Consider the following 23,408-nt stretch of genomic DNA (forward strand, 5'->3'; position numbering starts at 1 on the left):
ACCCAATAACTGGTTTATGCTGGTATTTAAACACCTGAAACAAAATTACTTCACTGACTCTGCCCAAACTTGCTCTGCCGCCCTAATGAAAGAAGTTTTATTTTGGATACCAGGATAAGAAATGCTTCAATAGCTACACAGATGTTGCACATCTACAGAATGTGTAAGTTAGGTCTCCTCCAGGAAGAAGAAAACTGTCTCTCTAGGTCCATCTATAGGTGGCTACACTGTAAGACAATGTGCTACCCATCAGAGAACCTTGAAACTTGACGAAGGAAATCAGCTAAACCAAAGACAACATTGTAGACAGTGCTGTTTTAGAGTTCTAGCTCCTCAGCAGCACAGAACAAGGTACTGGTTGGCTGGGTGAAATGCCTTTGGCATAGCCTTTGAGAGGTACTGGTTCTACTATAATCGCTTCCACTGTACAATCGATTGATACAGTAAATGCTTGTCCCTATAGTAATTAAGTTTTTCTATGCATCAGGTCATTGCGATCCGCAGAACAGGAATGGTGATTTTTGGTGCCGGCTGAACAACATGATCACCCGATAAACGAGCGTTTCCTCATTCATTGGGTGATTTGTGACACCTTTTACACCCCAGATTATCGGGAACGAGAGTTTGTACAAAGGCACATCCCCCGTAATTCTGCCAGATCATCGGTTCATGTAAAAATACCATAAGTCATTCATAGCAGGACCTGTTGAAGATTGATAGAAAGAAATCAAATTTTTGAAGTTTTCTTTACATTTCAGCTTATAATGGAAAAACTTTGAGGTGGACAAAAGCAAAGAAGGAAGCGATACTTTTAGGTTCAGAGTAAATCTGGTCTTTCTGACCATAATAACTAGTGTTGAGCGAATCAAAGCATCCAAAGTGGAATTCGTTCGGAAAGGAAAACTCGATTCGCTCCGAATCAAAATTTTCTTGCGCTCCGTGGTAGTTATTTACAAAGTGAAAATAAGAAGACTAGGAATGCAATATGACCCATAATGCAATGCAGCCAGCCAGTCAGCAGGTAGCCATCGCCCTGTGATGTCACATCCCTATAAAACCCTCATCTCGCACGGTCTCTGCCATGTCACTGTGAGCTGAGCTTAGGGAGAGACGTGACAAGCACTCATGCACTAGGGATAGTGTTGCAGAAAACTATTAATAGAAGAAAATTGGATAGGAACATTGCAGGGACAGTGCAGGGACAGTGTAGGGAGATCGTAGGGAGAGTTTTTAGAAACTGTAGGGAGAGCATAGAAAGACAGCAGGGAGAATACTGTTTGAGTGTAATTGCTGTGTGCATTTTGTTGAATTGCTGCCACATTCCCAGTTAATTTGTTAGTTTATACATAGAATTACTGTGCCTCAGTATTAAGAGGTGATGTAATATATCGCCGTGTGCATCTTGTTGAACTGCTGCCACATTCCCAGTTAATTTATTAGTGTATACATAGAATTACTGTGTCTTAGTATTAAAGGGCGGTCTAATATATCGCCGCATTTATCTTGTTCAGCTGCTGCCACATTCTTAGTTAATCCATTACATTACTAATACAGTTACTGTACACTCTGGCCAACAGACAGTTGTCTGGGCCCTCCAAAGGAACAAGTAGCAGCAGAAAAACGGGGGTTGGTAGAAGCTGCAGCAAAAGGCCAGAGCTGCCACTGTCATCAAGCAGTCGTGTTTTGACCAACAATCCAGCTGTACTGGAATGGTTGACTTGCTCTTCAACATCTCAAGTGACAACAGATACACACAGCAAGGAATCTTTGGGTTCGTCTGACACTAAGCTTAGTTGGCATGGCCCAGGAACTGCCTCTGTGCCCTCCTCTGTCCTGAACCTGTCTCTTGCTTTTGCTGCTCCTTCTGCTTGTCAAGTAATGATAGCCCCTGGCTATGCTTCGCTTTTCAGCTACGATGAGCATTGTGAGGACAGTCAGCAGTTACAGGCCAGCACACACTTAGAGGAGAGGTCCGCTGCGGACTCCTTTAGGCGTGCAACTATCGATGATGACAGTTGTGTGGGAGCACATGTTGTGAGAGGTCATGGACACGTGGAAGAGACAGGTGAGAGGGACACAAGTGGCAACCAAACAGATGATGATGTAGCCGATCGCAGGTGAGAGCCGAGTGAAGGGGTTGGGGGTCGTTATCATCAGGGGCAAGGGTGGAAGCATGCCCTTGAGACAGCAGGGTGGAAACAGTGGGAGATCTGCAGTCAAATGCGCGGGGGGGGTACATTGTCTGCAACTCAGGAAGAACACACTAGCAGTGCGCGGGTTCATAAAAGCAGCGGCAGGCAGGCATCACATAGTGTTGGAGGGAAAATGCCATATTCAATTGTGTGGGATTTTTTTTTACCAAGTTGCTGGGGGAAGTTAGCATGGCAGTATGCAGGATGAGTGGGCAGAAGGTGAGGCGGAGCCAGGGTGCTAATACTGGCACAACGGCCCTTCATCAACACATTGAGGGTCTCCATAAAGTGGTGTGGGAAAACCGTGCCACTCATTTACGGTTACAGCCTGATGCAGCAACCACTCTCCAGTAGTCAGGGCTCAACAACGTCAGCAGAAGGAAGCTGTCGTTCCTGCCTATCACCTTAATATTATGTATTGCTCCTGATGCTTCTCCTACTCCTCATCACTTGTTTTGACAGCAGTTGATCACTGGGGCAATTGCACAGACCATGTCATGATGAGAGATCCTAGTTAAAGCTTGACTCAGTAGGTCCAGCAGAGATTCTGATGCAATTAAAGGACATATTCTATTGCTCTGTATGTGGTGGACCCTCAGTCTCACCTCTAATGGACTCTTGGTAGTCCAGTTTAGCTCTGCTAGAGACTTTTCATAAGAGAATGAACTTGATATTTTGTCTCTTTCAACCTCAATAACTATGAAACCTGTGTTCATCCTAACTGCTGCCCTCTCTTCTTGTTTTGTGTCAATGTTGTAAGGTGCAGGGCAGGGAACCAAGCGATTGAGAAGAATGGTGAAGCCAGTGCAATTTTTCACATATAAACCAGCTTTTCATATAAACCAGCAGTTTCCTACATACATTCACTTTTAAATATTCTTTTAGCAGTCTAAATAAATTCCTGGTTGAATCAAGAGAATTAGCTCCATGTACCACATCCAGGTGCACTTTTTATATATGGCTATGCTTCACTGTAGGGGTGAAATATTCTCCAAAATATGGCTCTAAAATGTCCACTGCAGAGTGTAGACCATAAAAAGACATATAATGTATCTGTCTCTTGTATGACTGGGGCCCTGAGGCTTTTAAACCCAGCCAAAGCTGTGGAATCCAGTAGCTAAAGTATGAATGTTATCTCCACAGTCCATTTCCTTGCACCCTCCAATTTGACTACTTAACCTTTTTTATATTAGTCATTTTCTGCATTCAGTCTAGTAGGTTTCTGGAGTTTTCTCTGTTTTTGGGCCCTACCTCTTGGCTGTAGATCCTCACAGGCTGCTCACATCTACCAACTCTCTAACTGCTGACTCCCAGGACTTTCTGTTTTAGCCACATGTTACATAACATGTATTATAACATAGTCTTATACCCAACCACATATTAGAAAATGCAGAATCTGCAAATTCTTCTTATTATTTAGCAGTGCCCTAAATGCACAGGACGATCTGCTGCCCAGAAACAATCATTTGGGGTGCTGCATCAACAAGGCTTTCATTAGATGAACAAGCATTTGCTCTGCTTTGCTGCTGTGAATTTTCCTCATGCATTTCCACAGTGGAAAATCCACAGCATTTACACTGTATATGGCAATACCCTTAGGGTACCTGCACATGGGTGCAAGTTGACAAGCAGAAATTCCAAACAGATTTCCGTTTTCACACCAAATCTGCACCACAATCCGCATGTGATGTGATTTTTGTTGTGGATATGATACTAATTTGCAGCAGATCTCACTTTTTGCATTGCAAAGGGTGAAATCTCGCCCCCCCCCCCCCCCAAAAAAAAAATAATCGCAAAAAAAGACTTCATAAGGCATTTTGGATTTTGGCGGCCTATTTTTCTATTGCTGGTTCTATAATGCCAGAAAAGTCTTGTACAGTGCCAAAACGCAACAAGCCCCTTCAAAGTGACTTTTTTTTATGTTATTCATCTTGGGGAAATTTGGACATTTTAAGGGCTTTTTTTTAATTTAAATTAATTATTTATTTATTTAATTTTTATTTATTTATTTTTATTAATTTAAGTGAATTAATCCCTTTCTGCCACAGTCAAGGCAGGAAGAGGTTAATTTCAAGCCTGAAGCTGACATTTAATTTTAAAGCCAGCAGGTGGCGCTCTTACCTAATAAAAAAAGCTCCCTGCCGGCTTTTCGACTTTACAACGTATCGGTGGATGCTACAAGTGTCTATTACTGCCTGACTGCTTCCACTGGCCACAGCACACCTCCCTGTGACCGCAGCTGTCTAATGGCCGCCGGTAGATCGCGATGTACCCCGACGCTTTTATACGTCGGGTTACAGATAAATGCCTACAGTCGCGACGTATAAAGTCATGTGGCGGTAGGCAAGTGGTTAAATAACAATACAATAGATATTTGCAGCATATTTCACCTTCTGCATTGCAATCGAATCTGCAAAATTCTCAGTAAGCAAATTATTTTGTCTGCTATATGTGGATAGAGTTTTAAAAACTCCATTCACGTGAACCATATTATACTATAAATTGTCCCTCGTTTTCAGCATAGGCCCACAAACGGACAAATGCCAAAAGTGTTTTTTTCTGCAATTACAACCCAGATTACAATTTTCTACCATGTATAACAAAGGAGCACTGTCTGTATGCATATATGGCAATACTGGGTGGACTGCCCCGAAATGACTGTAATCAAATGGGTGCATTATGTTCTCACTCCTCTAGGTTGTAGGTGTCTTCCTATTTGAGTCAGAATCACATAAGGTTTCCATACATATTACATAACTAAATGAGTAATGGGGAGGGAGGATGCCTATGAGGATGATATCTATACGGTATTGAGTTGCCGTGCCTCTGGTCATTGTGGTGAGCTCCTCACCCAATATGTTATAACGATAGATAATCTAACCAATTTTCCTTTCTGTGCTGTTTCTTTCATTTCTTTCCCTTTACTAGATGAAATATTGAAATCACAAAGGTTTTCTTCCAAGTTGAAAAATCACTGATCGTTACAAATACTTGTTGAGTCCACTGTATGAGGTCCAGTGCTCAGCCCAGTCATGTGAATAATCACTTTAATCAGGCTATGTATGATGACCAGTATAAGTACTGTGTGAATGAGGCTAAATTGGAGAGTTGATCACTAAAGGTTTATTTCCTTAAAAAAATAATAATTTTTGAGCCCCAAAAAATCTTTGCCAGAAGCCCCACATTCAAAATGTCATTTATAACACTAGTAGGTAACTTGTTATGTGGCAGAGGGTTCTTTGGGGCCTCCATCAGCACCCTGGCCTAGTTGGGGCTTCTTCATCTACACCCTTTGTGCCTGAAGACAATACGGTATAAATTCAATGAATACCTGTCCAACTGAATGATGTTAATTACATTGTTGCCGGCATTAGAAAATAAGCTGTTCTTTTACCATCTACAGCCCTGCTGATTCCTCCAAGGGTGGACCTCCAAGTCAGTGGACTTAACCTGGTAGCCAACATTGAAGACTATGGGCCGTATTTCCAGTTTTATATCTTTTATTGGCAAAAAGGGAAAAAGGATGATGTGAGTAAACGGTAGATGGGCTAAGCTTAAGCACACAGGGCTGGAAAGTTATGCTGCAGATTTTCCTCGGCATATCTGCCTGAAATCAGCAGCTGCAAAATCCACACTAAGGGTCCATTCACACGTCCGTAAGTGTTTTGCGGATCCGCAAAACACAGACACTGGCAATGTGCATTCCCCAATTTGTGGACCGCACATCGCCGACACTATAATAGAAAATGCCTAATCTTGTCCGCAATTGCGGACAAGAATAGGACATGTTCTATTTTTTTGCGGAAACGGAAGCACGGATGCGGAAGTGCGGATCCGCAAATGCGGATGTGGACAGCACATTCCGGCCCCATTGAAAATTAATGGGTCTGCACCCGTTCCGCAAAATTGCGGAACGGTTGCGGACCCGTTTTGCGGACGTGTGAATAGACCCTAAATCATGTGGATTTTGCTGCAGATTTCGGTGTCTAAATACATTACAAAGGGTGAAATCCACATCAGAAATCTGCAACCTAGATTGATATGCTGCAGAATACAATCTGCGCCGCATTTCAGTTTATGTGCCGTTAATTGTGGATAAAACTTTTTTAAATTGCATCTACTTTGCTGCTGATTGTCCACACATAATTCTGCTGCAGCAAATCCATGGAGATTACCCAAGTATACTCATGTGTGAACGTACCCTTAGACACAACCTCACAATTTGTGAATGTTTTTCAAAATATACTGTAAAAAGCCATACGATATTTCCTTTGCAGGAGCAGAAGTTTTATTCAGTTAGTCTACCTAACGGTTAAGACACTTTGCAGATACATTGCTTCACTTGCCTTGCACTGAACTAGAGTTTTCCCCGTAAAGGTCATCTATCACCATAATCATCCCTATCAAACCAGCCATGACTGACCCTGTTGATGAAAGTCATACTTTTCTTTGCTCTTTGCCTGATGTGTTGCTATGTTTGTGAGAAATAAGGGTTTAAAAAAAAAATATGCAAATGAGGGATTCAGTGCACTGAGGGCAGGGCCCTAGCACCTTAGCTCTTCCGCTCTTCTGCTTTCCTGGACACTTCTTCCCACCTGGCTGTCTGACCTTGTCAATCAAATGAAGGGAGGAGTGTCCAGAGAAGCAAAGGGGAGGAGCTAAGGTGGCTAGAGCCAGTCCTCAGTTCACCTAAGCCCGCATTTGCATATTTGTAGACCCGCTTAAATACAGCAACAGATGGTGGGGTGAAAGGTATGGTTTTATTCAATAATGTCAGCCCTACCAGCAACATGTTGTATTTTGCTTTCCGTACTGGGATGCGGAGCAAGACTGATCCGGCATGGCCGCCAATGCAAGTCAATGGGGACGGATCCATTTTCTCTCACACAATCTGCTACAATAGAAAACGGATCCGTCCCCCATGGACTTTCAATGGAGTTAATGCCGGATCCGTATTGGCAATGTTAAAGATATGTTAAAGATTATACAACCGGATCCGTTCATAACGGATGCAGACGGTTGTATTATCAGTAACGGAGGCGTTTTTGCTGGACCCTGCCGGATACAGCAAAAACACAAGTGTGAAAGTAGCCTAATATACTTTTGCTTTGCAAACAAAGATTCCAGTTTTTCCAAGCACCTCCACAGTGGCACAGTACTAACATTAGGGTTATCCCACCTCCCTAGGGACAGGAAACAAGGTGGTCTAAAAAAGCCCCCTCCCCTTTACCTGCTCCAGTTGTTTCCTGTCCCTCTGGGAAGCATGGATGATCGTCTTGCAGTACAGCCATGCCTGTTTTCTTTCTATAATGTGCCCAGACTTGTCTCCCCTGAGGTTTTCCAGGAGGACTGTGGCAGTGAGCAGGGTTGCAGGGCTCCAGTAGTAGCCTTTCCCGTTCTGTGGCTTAAACCCTCCAGCGGAGGCAGCCCTGGGCTTCATCAAGCATGGCATCGCGAGAAGACGGGAGGGTCACGTGATCCACGTGCAGGCGAAATTCTTGGTGGGCAGGAGATCTCCAGAGCATCACTTTCAGTGCGCCACTTTCCTTAGGGCTCTTTCACACTTGCGTTGTTCTTTTCCGGTATAGAGTTCAGTCGTCGGGGCTCTATGCCGGAAGAATCCTGATCAGGATTATCCCCATGCATTCTAAATGGAGAGCAATCCGTTCAGGATGCATCAGGATGTCTTCAGTTCCGGAACGGAACGTTTTTTGGCCGGGGAAAATACCGCAGCATGCTGCGCTTTTTGCTCCGGTCAAAAATCCTGAACACATGCCGCAAGGCCGGATCCGGAATTAATGCCCATTGAAAGGCATTAATCCGGATCCGGCCTTAAGCTAAACGTCGTTTCGGGCGCATTGCCGGATCTGACGTTTAGCTTTTTCTGAATGGTTACCATGGCTCCCAGGACACTAAAGTCCTGTTTGCCATGGTAAAGTGTAGTGGGGAGCGGGGGAGCAGTATACTTACCGTCCGTGCAGCTCCCTGGGCACTTCAGAGTGACGTCAGGGCGCCCCACGCGCATGGATGACGTGATCACATGGATCAAGTCATCCATGCGCATGGGGCGCCCTGACGTCATTCTGGAGCACCCCGGGAGACGCACGGACTGTAAGTATACTGCTCCCCCGCTACCCACTACTACTATGGCAACCAGGACTTTAATAGCGTCCTGGCTGCCATAGTAACACTGAACGCATTTTGAAGACGGATCCGTCTTCAAATGCTTTCAGTTCACTTGCGTTGTTACGGGCACCTCCGGCAAAGGAGTACACGACGGATCCGGACAACGCAAGTGTGAAAGAGGCCTTAGACAACAAGCAGAGATAAAAACCAGGAGAAAGGGAAAGAGTGGAATTACCTGGTCGGCGTTTGGCATAGTGTGGTGGTACCTTGTGCAGCAGAGTGATGTCAGGACCTAGTGATTCGACACGATGCGCAAGTCTGCAGACCCTGCCAGAGCCCTCAGCCTGGTAAGCCTTCTCCTCAGGAGAAATTTTGCTTTATACAAATAGTTTTTTTGATATTTCTTCAGGCCAGGGAGTCTCAAAAAACAAGTGATCGATCTCAATGCGCAAAGAAATCTCCAGAATCTTTAAAAGAAAATACCCTTTTGCAGAGGAAGACACTATCTTATGGGACGGATGTCCAAAGGTGGGTGCGCCTGTAGCCAGGATAACTAAAAAAATCTGCCCTCCCTTTTGAAGATGTGGGTCTTCTCAAAGACCCAATGGATAAAAAGAGTAATGCCCTGTTAAAGAGATCCTGGGAGGCATTAACGGCTATTTTTAGACCTAGTGTAGCTGCCACATACACAGCTAGATCTATATCTATCTGGATCAGCCAAATGGAAGACCATCTAGTTGCTGGAACGCCAAGGACGGAAATAATTGCGTCACTGCCTATGTTAAAACAAGCAGTAAATTTCCTAATTGATGCTTTGGTAGATACAGTAAAGCTAGCAGCCAGATCAGTGGCTCTCTCAAATGCTACTAGGAGAGCAGTTTGGTTGACATCCTGGTCGTGAGACGCAGCATCCAAAAATAAATTATGTGGCCTACCCTGTGAAGGTGACCGACTATTTGGCTCGGTTCTTGATGTTTTTCCATCAAAGACAGAATTTTCGTCCCCAAAAAAGTGGGAAGCCTGAATAAAAAAAGAAGGGATTTTTCTGGGAAGTGGCAGACAAGCAAAAGAAGAGGTAAAGGTTTCCTCTTCAACCCAGGGAATTCCTCTCAGCAGTCACATAACCAATGACGCAAGAAGTATAGTGGTAGGAAGATTCCTTCACACCTGGAAAGAGAACTCCAGCTCTCCATGGGTCCTGAACATAATAGAATCAGGCCTTATGTTGGAATTTTCTTCCACCCCTCCAACAGTTTTTATTATAAACAGATATTTAAAAAGAAAGCATCAGGATGCCTTTACTGGAGCAGGTAGCTATTCTTCTCCAAAAAGGAGCAATAGCCCCAGTCCTGCCAAAAGAAGAAGAAGGCAGGGGATTCTATTTCTTGATCTTCCTAGTAAAAAAACTAATGGCTTCTAAGGCTGATAATAAATTTAAAACGCCTAAATCTACATATACCGTACAAGAGATACAAAATAGAAACTGTGAAATTGACGGTGAATCTTGTCGGAAGAAATTTCTACATGGCAACTCTTGATCTAACTGATACTATGATCCAATACACAGCAGTCATCACAAATATCTACGTTTTGCATTCCGGAAAGAAGACATAATATCTCATTTTCAGTTTCATGTTTTTCCTTTTGGTCTAGCCTCAGATCCCATAGCGTTCTCAAAAGTGATGTCCGAAGTGGTGGCAAGCTTGCATCGGAAATACATATTCCCCATTCCTTACCCTAGACGATTTCCTCATAGCGGCAGATTCAGAGATGAAATTGGAACAGCATCTTTAGATTGTACAATGGGATCTCAAGAACCTAGTTTGGCTAATAAACTTAGAAAAGTGAGACTTAAAACCAAACAGAAGAAAGGTATTTCTAGGAATTTTATTAGACTCTCAGGAAATTAAAGAGGACCTTTCACTAGAATAAAAAATCTAAACTAAGTATACAGACATGTGGAGCAGCGCCCAGGGATCTCCCTGCAATTACTTTTATCCCTGGGCGCCGCTCCGTTCCCCTGGTATAGGCTCCGGTATCTTCATATGTTCGGCTCAACTGGGTGGAGCCTGCCTGGGACAAAAACCTATTCTCATTAGAGAAAAAAGTACAAATTCCCCATCAGGTGAAAATTTCCTTAACCCTTTAAGGACTCAACCCTATTTCACCTTATCTGACCAGTGTCACTTTAAGTGCTGATAACTTTAAAACGCTTTGACTTATCCAGGCCTTTCTGAGATTGTTTTTTCGTCACATATTGTACTTCATGACACTGGTAAAATTAAGTAAAAAAAATTCATTTTTATTTATAAAAAAATACCAAATTTACCAAAAATGTTTAAAAAATTGCAAATTTCCAAGTTTCAATTTTTCTACTTCTATAATACATAGTAATACCTCCAAAAGTTATTACTTTACATTCCCCATATGTCTACTTCAAGTTTGGATCATTTTGGGAATGATATTTTATTTTTTGGGGATGTTACAAGGCTTAGAAGTTTAGAAGCAAATCTTGAATTTTTTCAGAAATTTTCAAAAACCCAATTTTTAGGGACCAGTTCAGGTCTGAAGTCACTTTGCGAGGCTTACATAATAGAAACCACACAAAAATGACCCCATTCTATAAACTACACCCCTCAAGGTATTCAAAACTGATTTTACAAACTTTGTTAACCCTTTAGGTGTTCCACAAGAATTAATGGAAAATAGAGATACATTTTCAAAATAGAGATACATTTTCAAAATTTCACTTTTTTGGCAGATTTTCCATTTTAATAATTTTTTTTCCAGTTACAAAGCAAGGGTTAACAGCCAAACCAAACTCAATATTTATGGCCCTGATTCTGTAGTTTACATAAACACCCCATATGTGGTCGTAAACAGCTGTACGGGCACACGGAAGGGCGCAGAAGGAAAGGAATGCCATACGGAAGGCAGGTTTTGCTGGACTGTTTTTTTTGACACCATGTCCCATTTGAAGCCCCCTGATGCACCCCTAGAGTAGAAACTCTATAAAAGTGACCCCATATAAGAAACTACACCCCTCAAGGTATTCAAAACTGATTTTACAAACGTCATTAACCCTTTAGGTGTTCCACAAGAATTAATGGAAAATAGAGATACAACTTCAAAATTTCGGTTTTTGGAAGGCAGATTTTGCTGGACTGTTTTTTTTGACACCATGTCCCATTTGAAGCCCCCCTGATGCACCCCTAGAGTAGAAACTCCAAAAAAGTGGCCCCATTTTAGAAACTACGGGATAGGGTGGCAGTATTGTTGGTACTAGTTTAGGGTACATATGATTTTTGGTTGCTCTATATTACACTTTTTGTGAGGCAAGATAACAAGAAATAGCTGTTTTGGCACCTTTTTTATTTTTTTGTTATTTACAACATTTATCTGACAGGTTAGATCATGTGATATTTTTATAGACCAGGTTGTCACGGATGCGGCGATACCTAATATGTATACTTTTTTTTTATTTATGTAAGTTTCTACACAATGATTTCATTTTTGAAGCAAATAAAATCATGTTTTAGTGTTTCCATAGTCTGAGAGACATAATTTTTTTAGTTTTTGGGCGATTACCTTGGGTAGGGTATGATTTTTGTGGGATAAGATGACGGTTTTATTGGCACTATTTTGGGGTGCGTGTGACTTTTTGATCGCTTGCTATTACACTTTTTGTGATGTAAGGTGACAGAAAATGGTTTATTTAGCACAGTTTTTATTTAAAAATTTTTACGGTGTTCATCTGAGGGGTTAGGTCATGTGATATTTTTATAAAGCCGGTCGATACGGACGCGGCGATACCTAATATGTATACTTTTTTTTTATTTATGCAAGTTTTACACAATAATATAATTTTTTAAACAAAAATAAAAACATGTTTTAGTGTCTCCATATTCTGAGAGCCATAGTTTTTTCAGTTTTTGGGCGATTATCTTAGGTAGGGTCTCGTTTTTTGCGGGATGAGATGACGGTTTGATTGGCACTATTTTGGGGTGCATATGACTTTTTGATCGCTTGCTATTACACTTTTTGTGATGTAAGGTGACAATTTTTTATTTTATTTAGCACAGTTTTTATTTTTAATTTTTTACGGTGTTCATCTGAGGGGTTAGGTCATGTGATATGTTTATAGAGCTGGTCGATACAGACGCGGCGATACCTAATATGTATACTCCCCCCCCCCTATTTTTTAGCAATTTTTTTTTACTTTGTTTGGGGAAAATGACGTTTTTGTTTATTTTTACTTGAAACTTTTATTTTTTGGGGGGGAAAACTTTATTTTTTCAACTTTTTTTTTCACTTTATTTTTTGTCCCACTTTGGGACTTGAACTTTGGGGGGTATATTCCTTTACAATGCATTCCAATACTTCTGTATTGGAATGCATTGGCTGTATGAGTAATACTGTGTGTATTACTCATACAGCTTCCGGCCTGTGAGATCCAGAGGGCTGGATCTCACAGGCTCTTCACCGAAAGGCAGCGCGATGCCTTCCTTAGACATCGCGCTGCCTTCCATGCCATCGGGTCCCCCCCACAGCCGCATGGGAACCCGATGGCACCGCCGACCACAGCCGCCGCACCAGGTAAAAAGCCACAAACCGCAGGTCTGAATTGACCTGCGGTTTGCGGCGATCGCCGATACGGGGGGTCACATGACCCTCCCCCGGCGTTGTGACAGGATGCCCGGTGAATGATTTCATCGGGCATCCTGTTCCGATTAACCCCCGCTGCGCCGCAATCGCGGTTTAAACCCATGACGTAACGGTACGTCATGGGTCCTGAAGGACTCGGGAAACATTCCGTACCGGTACGTCATGCGTCCCTAAGGGGTTAATGTTGTGGCTATACACGAAAAACCTGACCAGAGTAGTCTGTTGGTGTCAAAACAAACCCACAGTTGTAATAACGGATGCCAGCAAAACAGGTTGGGGAGCACATTCCACTCTATCGGTGGTACAAGGTCAATGGAATCGAGAGTTAAGCCAAGTGCTCTCCAATGTAAGGGAACTATCGGCAGTATGGAAAGCCCTAAATGCCCTTCTGCCAGAAGTACAGAGACATAAAAATACTCTCAGACAATATCACTACAGTTACCTACCTAAACGAGAAGGTATAAGGAGCATATCTTTGGCAAATATATCAGCAAAGATCTCCTTTTGGGCAGAAAAAAATCTCACTTCTATATCGGCAATTCATATAAATGGAGAGAACAACCAAGTGGCTGACTTTTTAAGCAGAGACATCTTAAGAGAATAAGAATGGTACTTGAACTGCCGAGTCTTCTTTGCAACTCGCCAGAACAGGCAAACAGAAAAATTTTGCTCCCTGTCTTATAAAAGGGACTTTTTGCCAGGGGACTACTGGATCTTGCCATCCCTACCATGGTCTTGTCTTCCACCCCATGATGGCACAGCTACATCTGGCGGCATGGAATTTGAACGGAAATGATTGAAGTTTAAAGTTCTATCAGATGCGGTAATTTCCACTATTTTACGTAGCCGTAAACCCATTACCTCAAAAATATACCTTAGGACCTGGGAAGCTTTTTTAAAATTTTCTAAACATAGAATGGACAATACTGTAGCCTTAAATTTATCTGTCATTCTAGATTTCCTTCAATAAGCTCTAGACAAAGGTTTAAAAGTCAGTACCATTAAAGTCCAGATTGCGGCTTTGAGTGCCTTTCTGGAAACTGAGCTAGCAAATGTAGAGCTTATTAAGAGATTCATTAAGGGGGCGAGGAGGAGTCAGCCTAAGTTAGTTCTTTCAGCCTTAGCAGACCCCCTTTTGAGCCTTTATCTAATATAGCATTAAAAATTCTCTCCTTCAAGATCGTATTCCTAATTATGATAACAACTGCTAGCAGAATAGGTGAAATCAAGACTTTCTCCTGTAAGGCCCCTTATGTAAATATAAAAGAGGATAGAATAATTCCTATACACTCTCCCTCTTTTTTTAACCTAAGGTGGTCTCAAAATTTGACTGCCTACAGGAAGTGTCTTTACCATTGTTTTGTTCTCCATCTGGTTCTAAAAAAGAAGTTTGGAACCATAACCTGGATGTGCATAGGTGTGTACCTAGCCTACCTAGAAGCAACCAAAACATCCAGGAAGACAGCTCAGCATTTTTTCCAGTTTGCAGGGGCCAATAAGGGACATGCAGCGAGCAAAGCATCCATTGCAAGATGGATCAAGTCAGCAATAGTCTTCTGTTACAACTCCAAAAATGTCGACCCTCCTGAAGGTCTGAAGGCCCACTCAACATGCTCCGTATAAGCCTCCTGGGCCGAATCTGCATCAGTCTCTCTGGAACAGATCTGCCAGATGGCCACCTGGTCATCCCCATCTACCTTTTTTAGGCATTATCAGTTAGATATCATGAACAATCAAGACTTGTCTTTTGCTTTTATCTGCTGTAATCCCACCATAGGATGTTTTCTCTGATAATCCTTCTGTTAGTACCATGCCGCTGTGGAGGCACTTGTAAAAGATGATACTTACCGGTAATTGGATTTTCCTCTAGCCTCCAGAGCAGCATGGTTTTTGTTCCCAACTTGTTTTTGCTGTAACATTATTGGTTTCATTTGCGCTATATGCCTACATTTTTGTTGTTTTAATTTAAATATATAAAATAGCAAAGTATTGCATCCGATGCAGAGTCCTCCCTTATTAACTGGAGCAGGCAAAGGGAGGGGGGGGGGGGGGGGGGGCTTTAATAGATCTCCACATTGTTTGCTGTACCTAGGGAAGTGGGGTAACTCTCAGTTAGTACCGTGCCTAGAGAAAAATCCAAATACCGGTAAATAATTATCATCTTTCTTCTTTATTAGACTATATACTTTTAATATGCTTATAATTATTTGCTTAGTTTTATAATTGAGACTCTGAGGTTTGCTATGATATTGCAAAAATTATTCTTCGGATGGCTCTAATGAAAAACATGTTTGTCTAATGGACTACACTACTTCATTGCTACGTCCAAGGGATTTGCCTTGGATCACAACACAAGTGCAAAGCGTGAACTCGGCTTTAGATGTTTCAGAGAAGTTTTGTTCCCATTGACTTTATTATACACAAGCATATTCGGAAAACATATCACAAAGTTCTTAATATGGATAGGCGGCTTTTTATAATGTTGCTAAATAGTTTAATATAGTGTCAAAGTAAGATAGGAACAATATATCAAGCAATAAAATCCAATACACAATCATTTTTGAATGGCTCATTAATAAAATGTGCAGTATATAGCACCCTCTGCTGGCTAGTTGTAGGCTGCATTCCTAAAAAAAGAAAACAATACTTGAACACTACTGTACATGACTGCAAAAATATGTTGTAGAAATAAGTTATACTACATAATAAATCCAAAAGCAAAGATAAAATAAGAACAAAAAAGTAATTTTATTATATTCATATGAGCATGTTTTTATAGCATTTTGCTTTAATTAGTTGTCATAGCTAGGCACAAACCTAGCATAAGGGTGCAGCCACACGGTCAGGTTTCCTGATGCAGTTTTTGAAACCAAATCCAGAAGTGAATTAAAAAAGGAGAAGTTGTTTGTGTCCTTTATACTTTCACTCCTTTTCTGATTCACTCTTGATTTCGGCTTCCAAAACTGCACTAGGAAACCTGACTGTGTGGCTGTACCCTAAAAGTATCATGTGTTAGATCCTTCATTTCTAGCCACCGTTTCCCATCAAATCGGGGACTGTGAGATTAGGGTTTAGATTCTTTACTCCTGCAATGAGCATGAATCAAATGTGGAGACCAAGCGCCTTCCCTTCATCAGGTAAGCTGGGTTCCCACCAGAAAAACTCCTGGATGTCAATGGTCCTCTTGTGTCATCTTACAGAACCTATTCATTTCAGAATTTTATGGGGGTGGCTATTCAATTTACATAACCAAAACTTAGACTTAGGCCTCTTTCACACGACCGTATGGCTTTTTCAGTGTTTTGCAGTCTGTTTTTCACGGATCCGTTGTTTTCGTTTTTTGTTTCCGTTGTGTTTCCGTTTCTGTTCCGTTTTTCCATATGGCATATACAGTATACAGTAATTACATAAAAAAATTGGGCTGGGCAAAAAAAGTTCAATAGATGGTTCCACAAAAACGGAACGGATACGGAAGACATATGGATGCATTTCCGTTTGTGTTCGGGTTCTTTTTACGGACCCGTTGACGTGAATGGAGCCACGGAACGTGATTTGCGGGCAATAATAGAACATGTTCTATCTTTCAACGGAACGGAAAAACGGGAATACGAAAACGGAATGCATATGAAGTACATTCCGTTTTTTTGGCGGAACCATTGAAATGAATGGTTCCGTATACGGACCGTATACGGAACGCAAAAAAAGAAAGAGGCCTTAACCAAAGTTTCATCCAGATATATTCATTAGTGTTGAGCGAATTAAAGTCCACAAAGTGAACTTTGATCCGAATTTCATGATAAATTCGATTCGCTGCAAAGCTGTGCTTTGTGGTAGCCAATCGATTTAACCGGAAATAGTGTAAAAAATAAATAAATACTTTCCTACTCCATTTGCTTGCGACGGGCCGGCTGCCGCCATCTTGCTTGAGGATCTCACACGAAGTCCAGTGTGCTGTGACGTATGATGTCACCACACCGGCCGTATGTATGATTTTTATTTATTTTAAAAAAAATGTACACTCTTTTATTTATATCAGATGCTGCGATCAGCTATGAACGAAGGCATCTGAGGGCTACAATGACAGGGAGCGGCGCAATCGCTGCTCCCTGTCATTGCACCACTATTTACAAAGAAATGCGCTTTGTGACGAAGTACAGTAATTCATCACAAAGCTGATTTTTTTGGTAAAATCCGGCAAAGCAGTCGAATCTAACTTTTTATAAACTTTCTCATCTGTAATATTCATCCCAGTTTAATAAGGCTACTTTGCTGAATTTACCAAATAACATGCCATCAAGAACTTTGCATTGCAGTCTATTGTCATATCTTTTGTTTTTTTGCAGACAAAATGTAAAAAGATAAGCAGTTCTAATACATCGACTTTTCTTGAAAAAGCCGAGGAAGGCAAAGAGTACTGTGCAGAGGTCATTGCATTTGCAAGTCCGATCAATAAGAACAGCAGCGGCAGTGATGCAGTCTGTATCCAGGTTAAAGGTTAGGTTTCAAATCATACTTTATATATAATATCATGATTAGGGATAAGCTAATTGACTTCGGATGAAACATCTGAAGTTGATTCGAATAAAACTTCATTCTAATACTGTACGGAGCAGGAGCTCCGTGTAGTATTAGAATGTATTGGCTCAGATGAGATCAAGTAATAACTTCTTAAATTAATTTGTACTGTAAAAAAACATTTCCCGAACTCGGGTTCGGCTCATCGGAGCCAATACATTCTAGAACAAAGTTTTATGCAAATCGACTGTTTCATCCGAAGTTAATTCGCTCATCCCTAAATCATGATATAAACTTAAAATCTGACTCCACTCAAAACCTGAAAATTCAGCAGTGACTTCAGTTAACATCAACATCCCATTCTACCATGCAAAAGCAAGATATGATTTGTGTGTTCTGGCTGCTTTGCTGTCGAGCGCTGACCTCCGATAACAAGAACCTCCGTTTTGTCAGCATTTAGTTTTAGCCAGTTATCATTCATCCACTCCTGAAGCTCAGCTAAGCACGCATTTATTTGTGGGGTAGGGTCTGTGACGCCAGGTTTGAAAGATAAATATAGCTGGGTGTCATCCGCATAGCAGTGATAGGTCAGGCCATGTTTTTATACGATTTTTCCAAGTGGCAACATGTATATAGTGAAAAGTAAAGGGGATAGTATCGCGCCCTGGGGCACACCATATTTTAGTGGCATAGGGTTTGAGAGGAAGGGTCCCAAGGATACCCTTTGAGTTCTGCCAGCCAGGAAGGAGTTGAACCACTGGAGAACTAAGCCATCTATGCCACAGTACTCTTGTAGCCCGTTAAGCAAGATTTTGTGATCAACTGTGTCAAAAGCCACTGAGAGGTCGAGCAAAATCAGGATGGAACATTGACCTCTGTCTCTTGCCATGAGCAGATCATTGCAGATCTGGGTGAGGGCTGTTTCACAGCTGTGGTGTTTTCTGAAGCCAGATTGAAGAGGGTCAAGGATGCTGTTCCTTGAGAGCCTGGCTTCAAGTTGGAGATAGACAGCCTTTTCAATAACTTTCCCCAGAAAAGGGAGGTTGGAGACAGGTCTGTAGCTGTTTAGAGCATCTGGGTCTAAGGATGGTTTCTTGAGTAGCGGTCTGATGATTGCTTCTTTCAGACAGCTGGGAAACCTGCCTTCTTGTAAGGAACAGTTGATTATTTTGTGGAATGCTGGTCTAAATAGCTCGGGGCATTTTAACATAAACTTAGTTGGGCCAGGGTCTAGTTCGCAGGTAGTTTGGCGAAGGTTTAATAGGATATCTAGGGTATCTTCTTCAGTAATTACCTTGAAATCAGACCATGGTGGTAGGCTATTTTTGCATCCATTTTATGGCTCTGCTTTGGTTTCTGTGAATTGAATAGCAGATCATATGGAGGAGACTTTGTCTGAGAAGAAGTGGGCAAATTTCCCACACAGGTCTTGTGAAGGTCTGATGCTTGATTTCCGGCATGATGCGTTGCAGAGGTTGTTGACTGTGCGGAAAAGCTGGGCAGGTCTGTTGGCTGCATTTGCAGTCTCCTGAGACAGGAATAAGGACTTTTTCTTGTTGATCAGTGTTTGATGTTTGCACCATTTCCGTTCCAGTCTGCGCCCCTCTTTCTACAGTTCCTTTACAGAGTTGTCAAACCAGCAAGCGTGATGTAATGGTGCGGAACTTTTAAAGCGTAAGGGAGCTATGGAGTCAAAAGCAGCCGAGACATAGTGGTTATATTTGAGGACCATGGATTCAAGGCCTAAGTTGTGATCTGTCAGTTCATCAAGAGGGTGTTCTGAAGCTGTTGAGGTGACAGACCTTTCAAGGAATGGTATTTTATTAGTTCTTTTACTTGGTGTTTTTTGGCTGGTGCTGTAAGGGAGAAGTGGATTGTATGGTGGATGACCAAACTACTGGATCAATTTCCACATTGGATATTAAAAGTTCTGAATTAAATATGAGGTCCAAAGTGTGGCCTTTTTGTGGGTGGAGAGGTTGATGGCTTGAGAGAAGCCCAGTTCATTCATCGAAAGAAGAAGCTCTCCTCCTAACTGAGAGGAATGTGTATCCACCCATGCATTAAAGTCTCCTAGAATTATCCACCTAACGTGTTTCAGTGTTATGCAAGATACAAGTTCTGCTAATTCCTTAAGAAAGGCTGAGACATCACCAGGGGGGCGGTAGACAAGCAGTATGCTGTCCTACCATACTATGATTAAGGGCTCACCAGAAACACACAAGCGAGTTCCTTGTGCCTGTTTTTGATGGCTTTTATTGGATTTTTTTTTTAATAAAAGTGGATTTCAGCTTCATCTTAAGCTCAATCAAGACTTTTAGATTACATTAAAAAAGTTACTGAAGCAGGCACTGTTAGGAAATTTTTCAACTCTCTAAGCTTCCTGGGCTCCTGACAATGAGACAGAGAATATGGGATATTGGATTTATACGGATATTCCGGTACTTTGAAGTTATCCACTATCCACAGCATAGGGGACAACAATTAGATCATTGGTGTCCTACTGCTGGAACCCCACAGATCATGAGAATGGGGGCTTCTTACCCCACAAGGCCTCCCTAAATGAACAGAGCGGCAGGTTGAGAGTGTGCACTCCAGCTCCATTCATCTCTATGGGATCTGCCAGAAATAATGAAGCACCGCACTAGACCAATCTAATCTTATATCTTGCAAATAGGGGATAACTTCAAATTACCAGAACACCCCTTTAACTACAGTCATGCTTATAGGTTTTTAAGTGGCAAATGTCTCAATTACAAAAAAAGTAGAGGGATAATTGTCAGGTTTATGCTATAATTAGATGACAAAATGATGGAGCTCATAAATAACTGTGATCCTGTTCTCTGTTCCTGTAGAAGTAAACAAGTCTGGTCTGTTCACTGGACTTCTTTGTGTCTTCGGGGTGGTTCTGGCATTTGTACCAATGGTTTTAGCAATCTGGAAATCTGCCAATATGATACGATACTTCTGTTGTCCAGCTGAGGATGTCCCCGATGTGTTGGTAAGAAAATTTCATAGATGTAACCCTACCTGTTTATGTAACAAGAAGTATCAAGTATTTGACTAGCATTCATGGTGCTGGAATTATTTATTAACCCTCTCCCACAGCCAATTTTGTTTGTTTGGATGTTTTTTTCTTGTTCCTTTCAACAGCCATAGATTTTTTTTTACTTTTCCCGTCATTCAAAGAGGTAATTCCCAGGTCAAACGAACCATCTTGATGGCCCCAACTTCTGGAAATGGCTCCCTAGGAGTCAAAGTCTGACTTTTTAACAAACCTTGGAACATGACAAGAGAAAATAGCCAACACAAATATTCATCATAGAGAGCTGTTTTGAAGGGGGGGCTTGCTCCTAATCCATATGGAGTAGGGTTCTGTCTGGCTGAGTGCAATGGATTGAACACAGCTTAGGTAGGGGGCTGGCTCTCCTTAAAGAGACGAACTGCGTAGGGACAGTTTTTAGCTGTGCTCCCTGTTATGGAAAAAAATATGCACAAGAGATATCTCCCAGGACAAGAGAACCATCTTGCTAGTGCCAACTTCTGGAAGTGGCTCCCAATGAGTCAAAGTCTGACTTTTTTCCCATGGAGCATTGCCAAAAAGTCTCCATACCACTGCTAAAAAGACGATTCTGTGCTTGGTAAACTGTGAAGAGCTCTGGTGAGCGCCACTGCTTCCTCAAACAGCGATCAGTGGGGAGTTTGGAGTCAGACTCCTGGTGATCACATATTGAGGACCTATCCTCAGATTAAGCCATCAATGTGAAAATCCTGGAGAACCCCTGCTCCCTGCTTCTCTTGTCTTACACCCTGGGTCCCCTTCTTCCATCTTCCAATACCCTATGGATAAGTATGGACAAGGTGTGCTGCTGGAGCTGATGACTTCCGCAGTGACATATCACCAAGTGGCACATCACTGCTGGTTCACATGCCATTTGGAGATACAGCACTGTGGAAGCCAGTCATCGGCTGCAGCGGCGTAGTTGGCCATGTCTATACACAGCTATAAGTAAATGAGCCTGGGACTGCAAGATGGCAAAATGGGGCCTAGGAGGCAAGCAAGAGTAAATCTTACATTAGGTAATCCACACTGGGGACCATAAGTAAATAGTTTATAATTCCTTGAAAACCTCTTTAATCAGTACCTGGCGGAATGTGATACATGGCCCTTTAAAGGAATCAAGGGCCGCATACAGTAGCTACATGTTTGTTTTTCAGTTTGACTGACTGGGCTAGATACATCTTTCAGAATGATGGAGTATCATTAAATAAGTAGATAAAGTGAATCAAAGCTAATTTAAATTGTAGATTATAATGAATGCACTTACCTAATGGTCTATGTTTCTCTACAGAAAGGACCCTACATTGGTGAAAGGATGCTTCAAAACTATTACTCAAGCAAGGATGATAGTGAAGAAACCTACAAGGTTGAGCTTTATGAACATATGCTCAACCAAGAAATTAATTCTATTACAGTGAAAATGCAAACACCTTGACAATCTTATATAAACATAACTGTGTTCTGAAATCCAGATTCTGAGTGGATGAAAATCAGCTTCAGTGCTTCCATTTTAAGGTCTTTATTACTACTGATCAATGAAGCAAATAAAAACAACCCAGCATCATCCCTGCACCTGGTTGGCCTCTCAGCAGTAGCAGATCAGAGGTCATTGGAACTGATCTGACAGGGCCAAGTTTTTGGAACTTTTCTGAACTTCAGATCAAGATCTATGGAGACGATGGGTAAACGTGCGCAGGACCTCATGTCTGTATGTTTTTGAAGGGAGAAAAACGTATGTACTGTTGCCATATGGTTCAATAGTAGGCAAAATGATACCACAATACAGTTCCAAACAACAGTTGCAATAAAACACTGCTATATTGTGTACATAACGTCATACAATGAACATATAACAGTCCATAATAGCATTGCTACAGTTCTCAGATAATAATACTAATCTACGGTCCTAGAGGCCTGGATTTGCTTGTTTTTCCTTATTGGAAAGGCTCCATTTTTAGGACATTAATTGATCATCTTAACATAGAAAACAAGGGGCTCTGCTAGACACTGGGACTTGACTTTACTGGGGAGAGTGTTTGCCAATGTAAATAGGCAATATAATAAAGTACTATGCTAAAGTTTTTTGTTACATGAATGCACATTGCCCAGGGGTGTAACTATGATTCATAGGGTTCCATAGTGTCAGAGAATTACAACAACAGCATAAGTAGCAAAAATGATAGGTATGTATAAATAGTACAATATATCATAAAAGCCACATTAGAGCAAAAAGCCACCATATTGTTATTTCCCACAAAATAAAGTACAATGTTCTTGCACCTGACTGGGCCCCATAGCAAGTGCTATACTTATGCCCCTGCTTTAGCCCCATCTACAAACATTTACTCCATTACAAGTACATATAGCATACCGTAAAATACATACAGTATAATATCTCCATAACCAGACCAGTTATTACCATCATATACTAGACAGGTAAATATAGTACTACAGTGGTTTTACAACTACTAAATCTAATGACCTAAAGGTAATGTGATGTTTTGTTTTACTTTTATTTTAATCACTCACTTTGCACATATTTTTATGTTAAGCATATTTTATTTACAATTTTGGTGAGTTTTATTTTTATTTTTTTCATGACTCATTTGTATTAAAAAAAATTATATAATTCTGCAATTTTCACACTGGCCATTAGACCTAATAATAGATCATGATTTCCTGTTCAGTACAGGTAACTTTTCAGTAGCTATTAATATTATCATCACGACAGGCAGAATTACAATGACAAGTAACACCTCTGTATACATAAGAAAGGATCCACCCAGGGGCGTAGCTAGAAATGCATGGGCCCCATAGCAAAAAAAATTATGGGCCCCCCCCCCCCGTGC

The 23,408-nt window shown here is 41.5% G+C and overlaps 1 protein-coding gene across 1 annotated transcript in view; it reads left to right on the forward strand.

The window, feature by feature from the left end:
• IL20RB (interleukin 20 receptor subunit beta) overlaps positions 1-22,880 on the forward strand; it is a 53,518-nt gene extending 30,638 nt beyond the window's left edge. The window contains exons 4-7 of the mRNA XM_040427615.1: positions 5,596-5,720; positions 17,327-17,477; positions 20,354-20,499; positions 21,851-22,880. Coding sequence (XP_040283549.1) covers positions 5,596-5,720; positions 17,327-17,477; positions 20,354-20,499; positions 21,851-21,994 — 566 coding nt within the window. The 3' untranslated portion in view covers positions 21,995-22,880. The remainder of the gene's footprint in view (positions 1-5,595; positions 5,721-17,326; positions 17,478-20,353; positions 20,500-21,850) is intronic.
• The last annotated feature ends 528 nt before the right edge of the window (positions 22,881-23,408 follow it).

The sequence above is a fragment of the Bufo bufo genome, chromosome 4, assembly GCF_905171765.1.
Source record: "Bufo bufo chromosome 4, aBufBuf1.1, whole genome shotgun sequence".
NCBI lineage: Eukaryota > Metazoa > Chordata > Amphibia > Anura > Bufonidae > Bufo > Bufo bufo.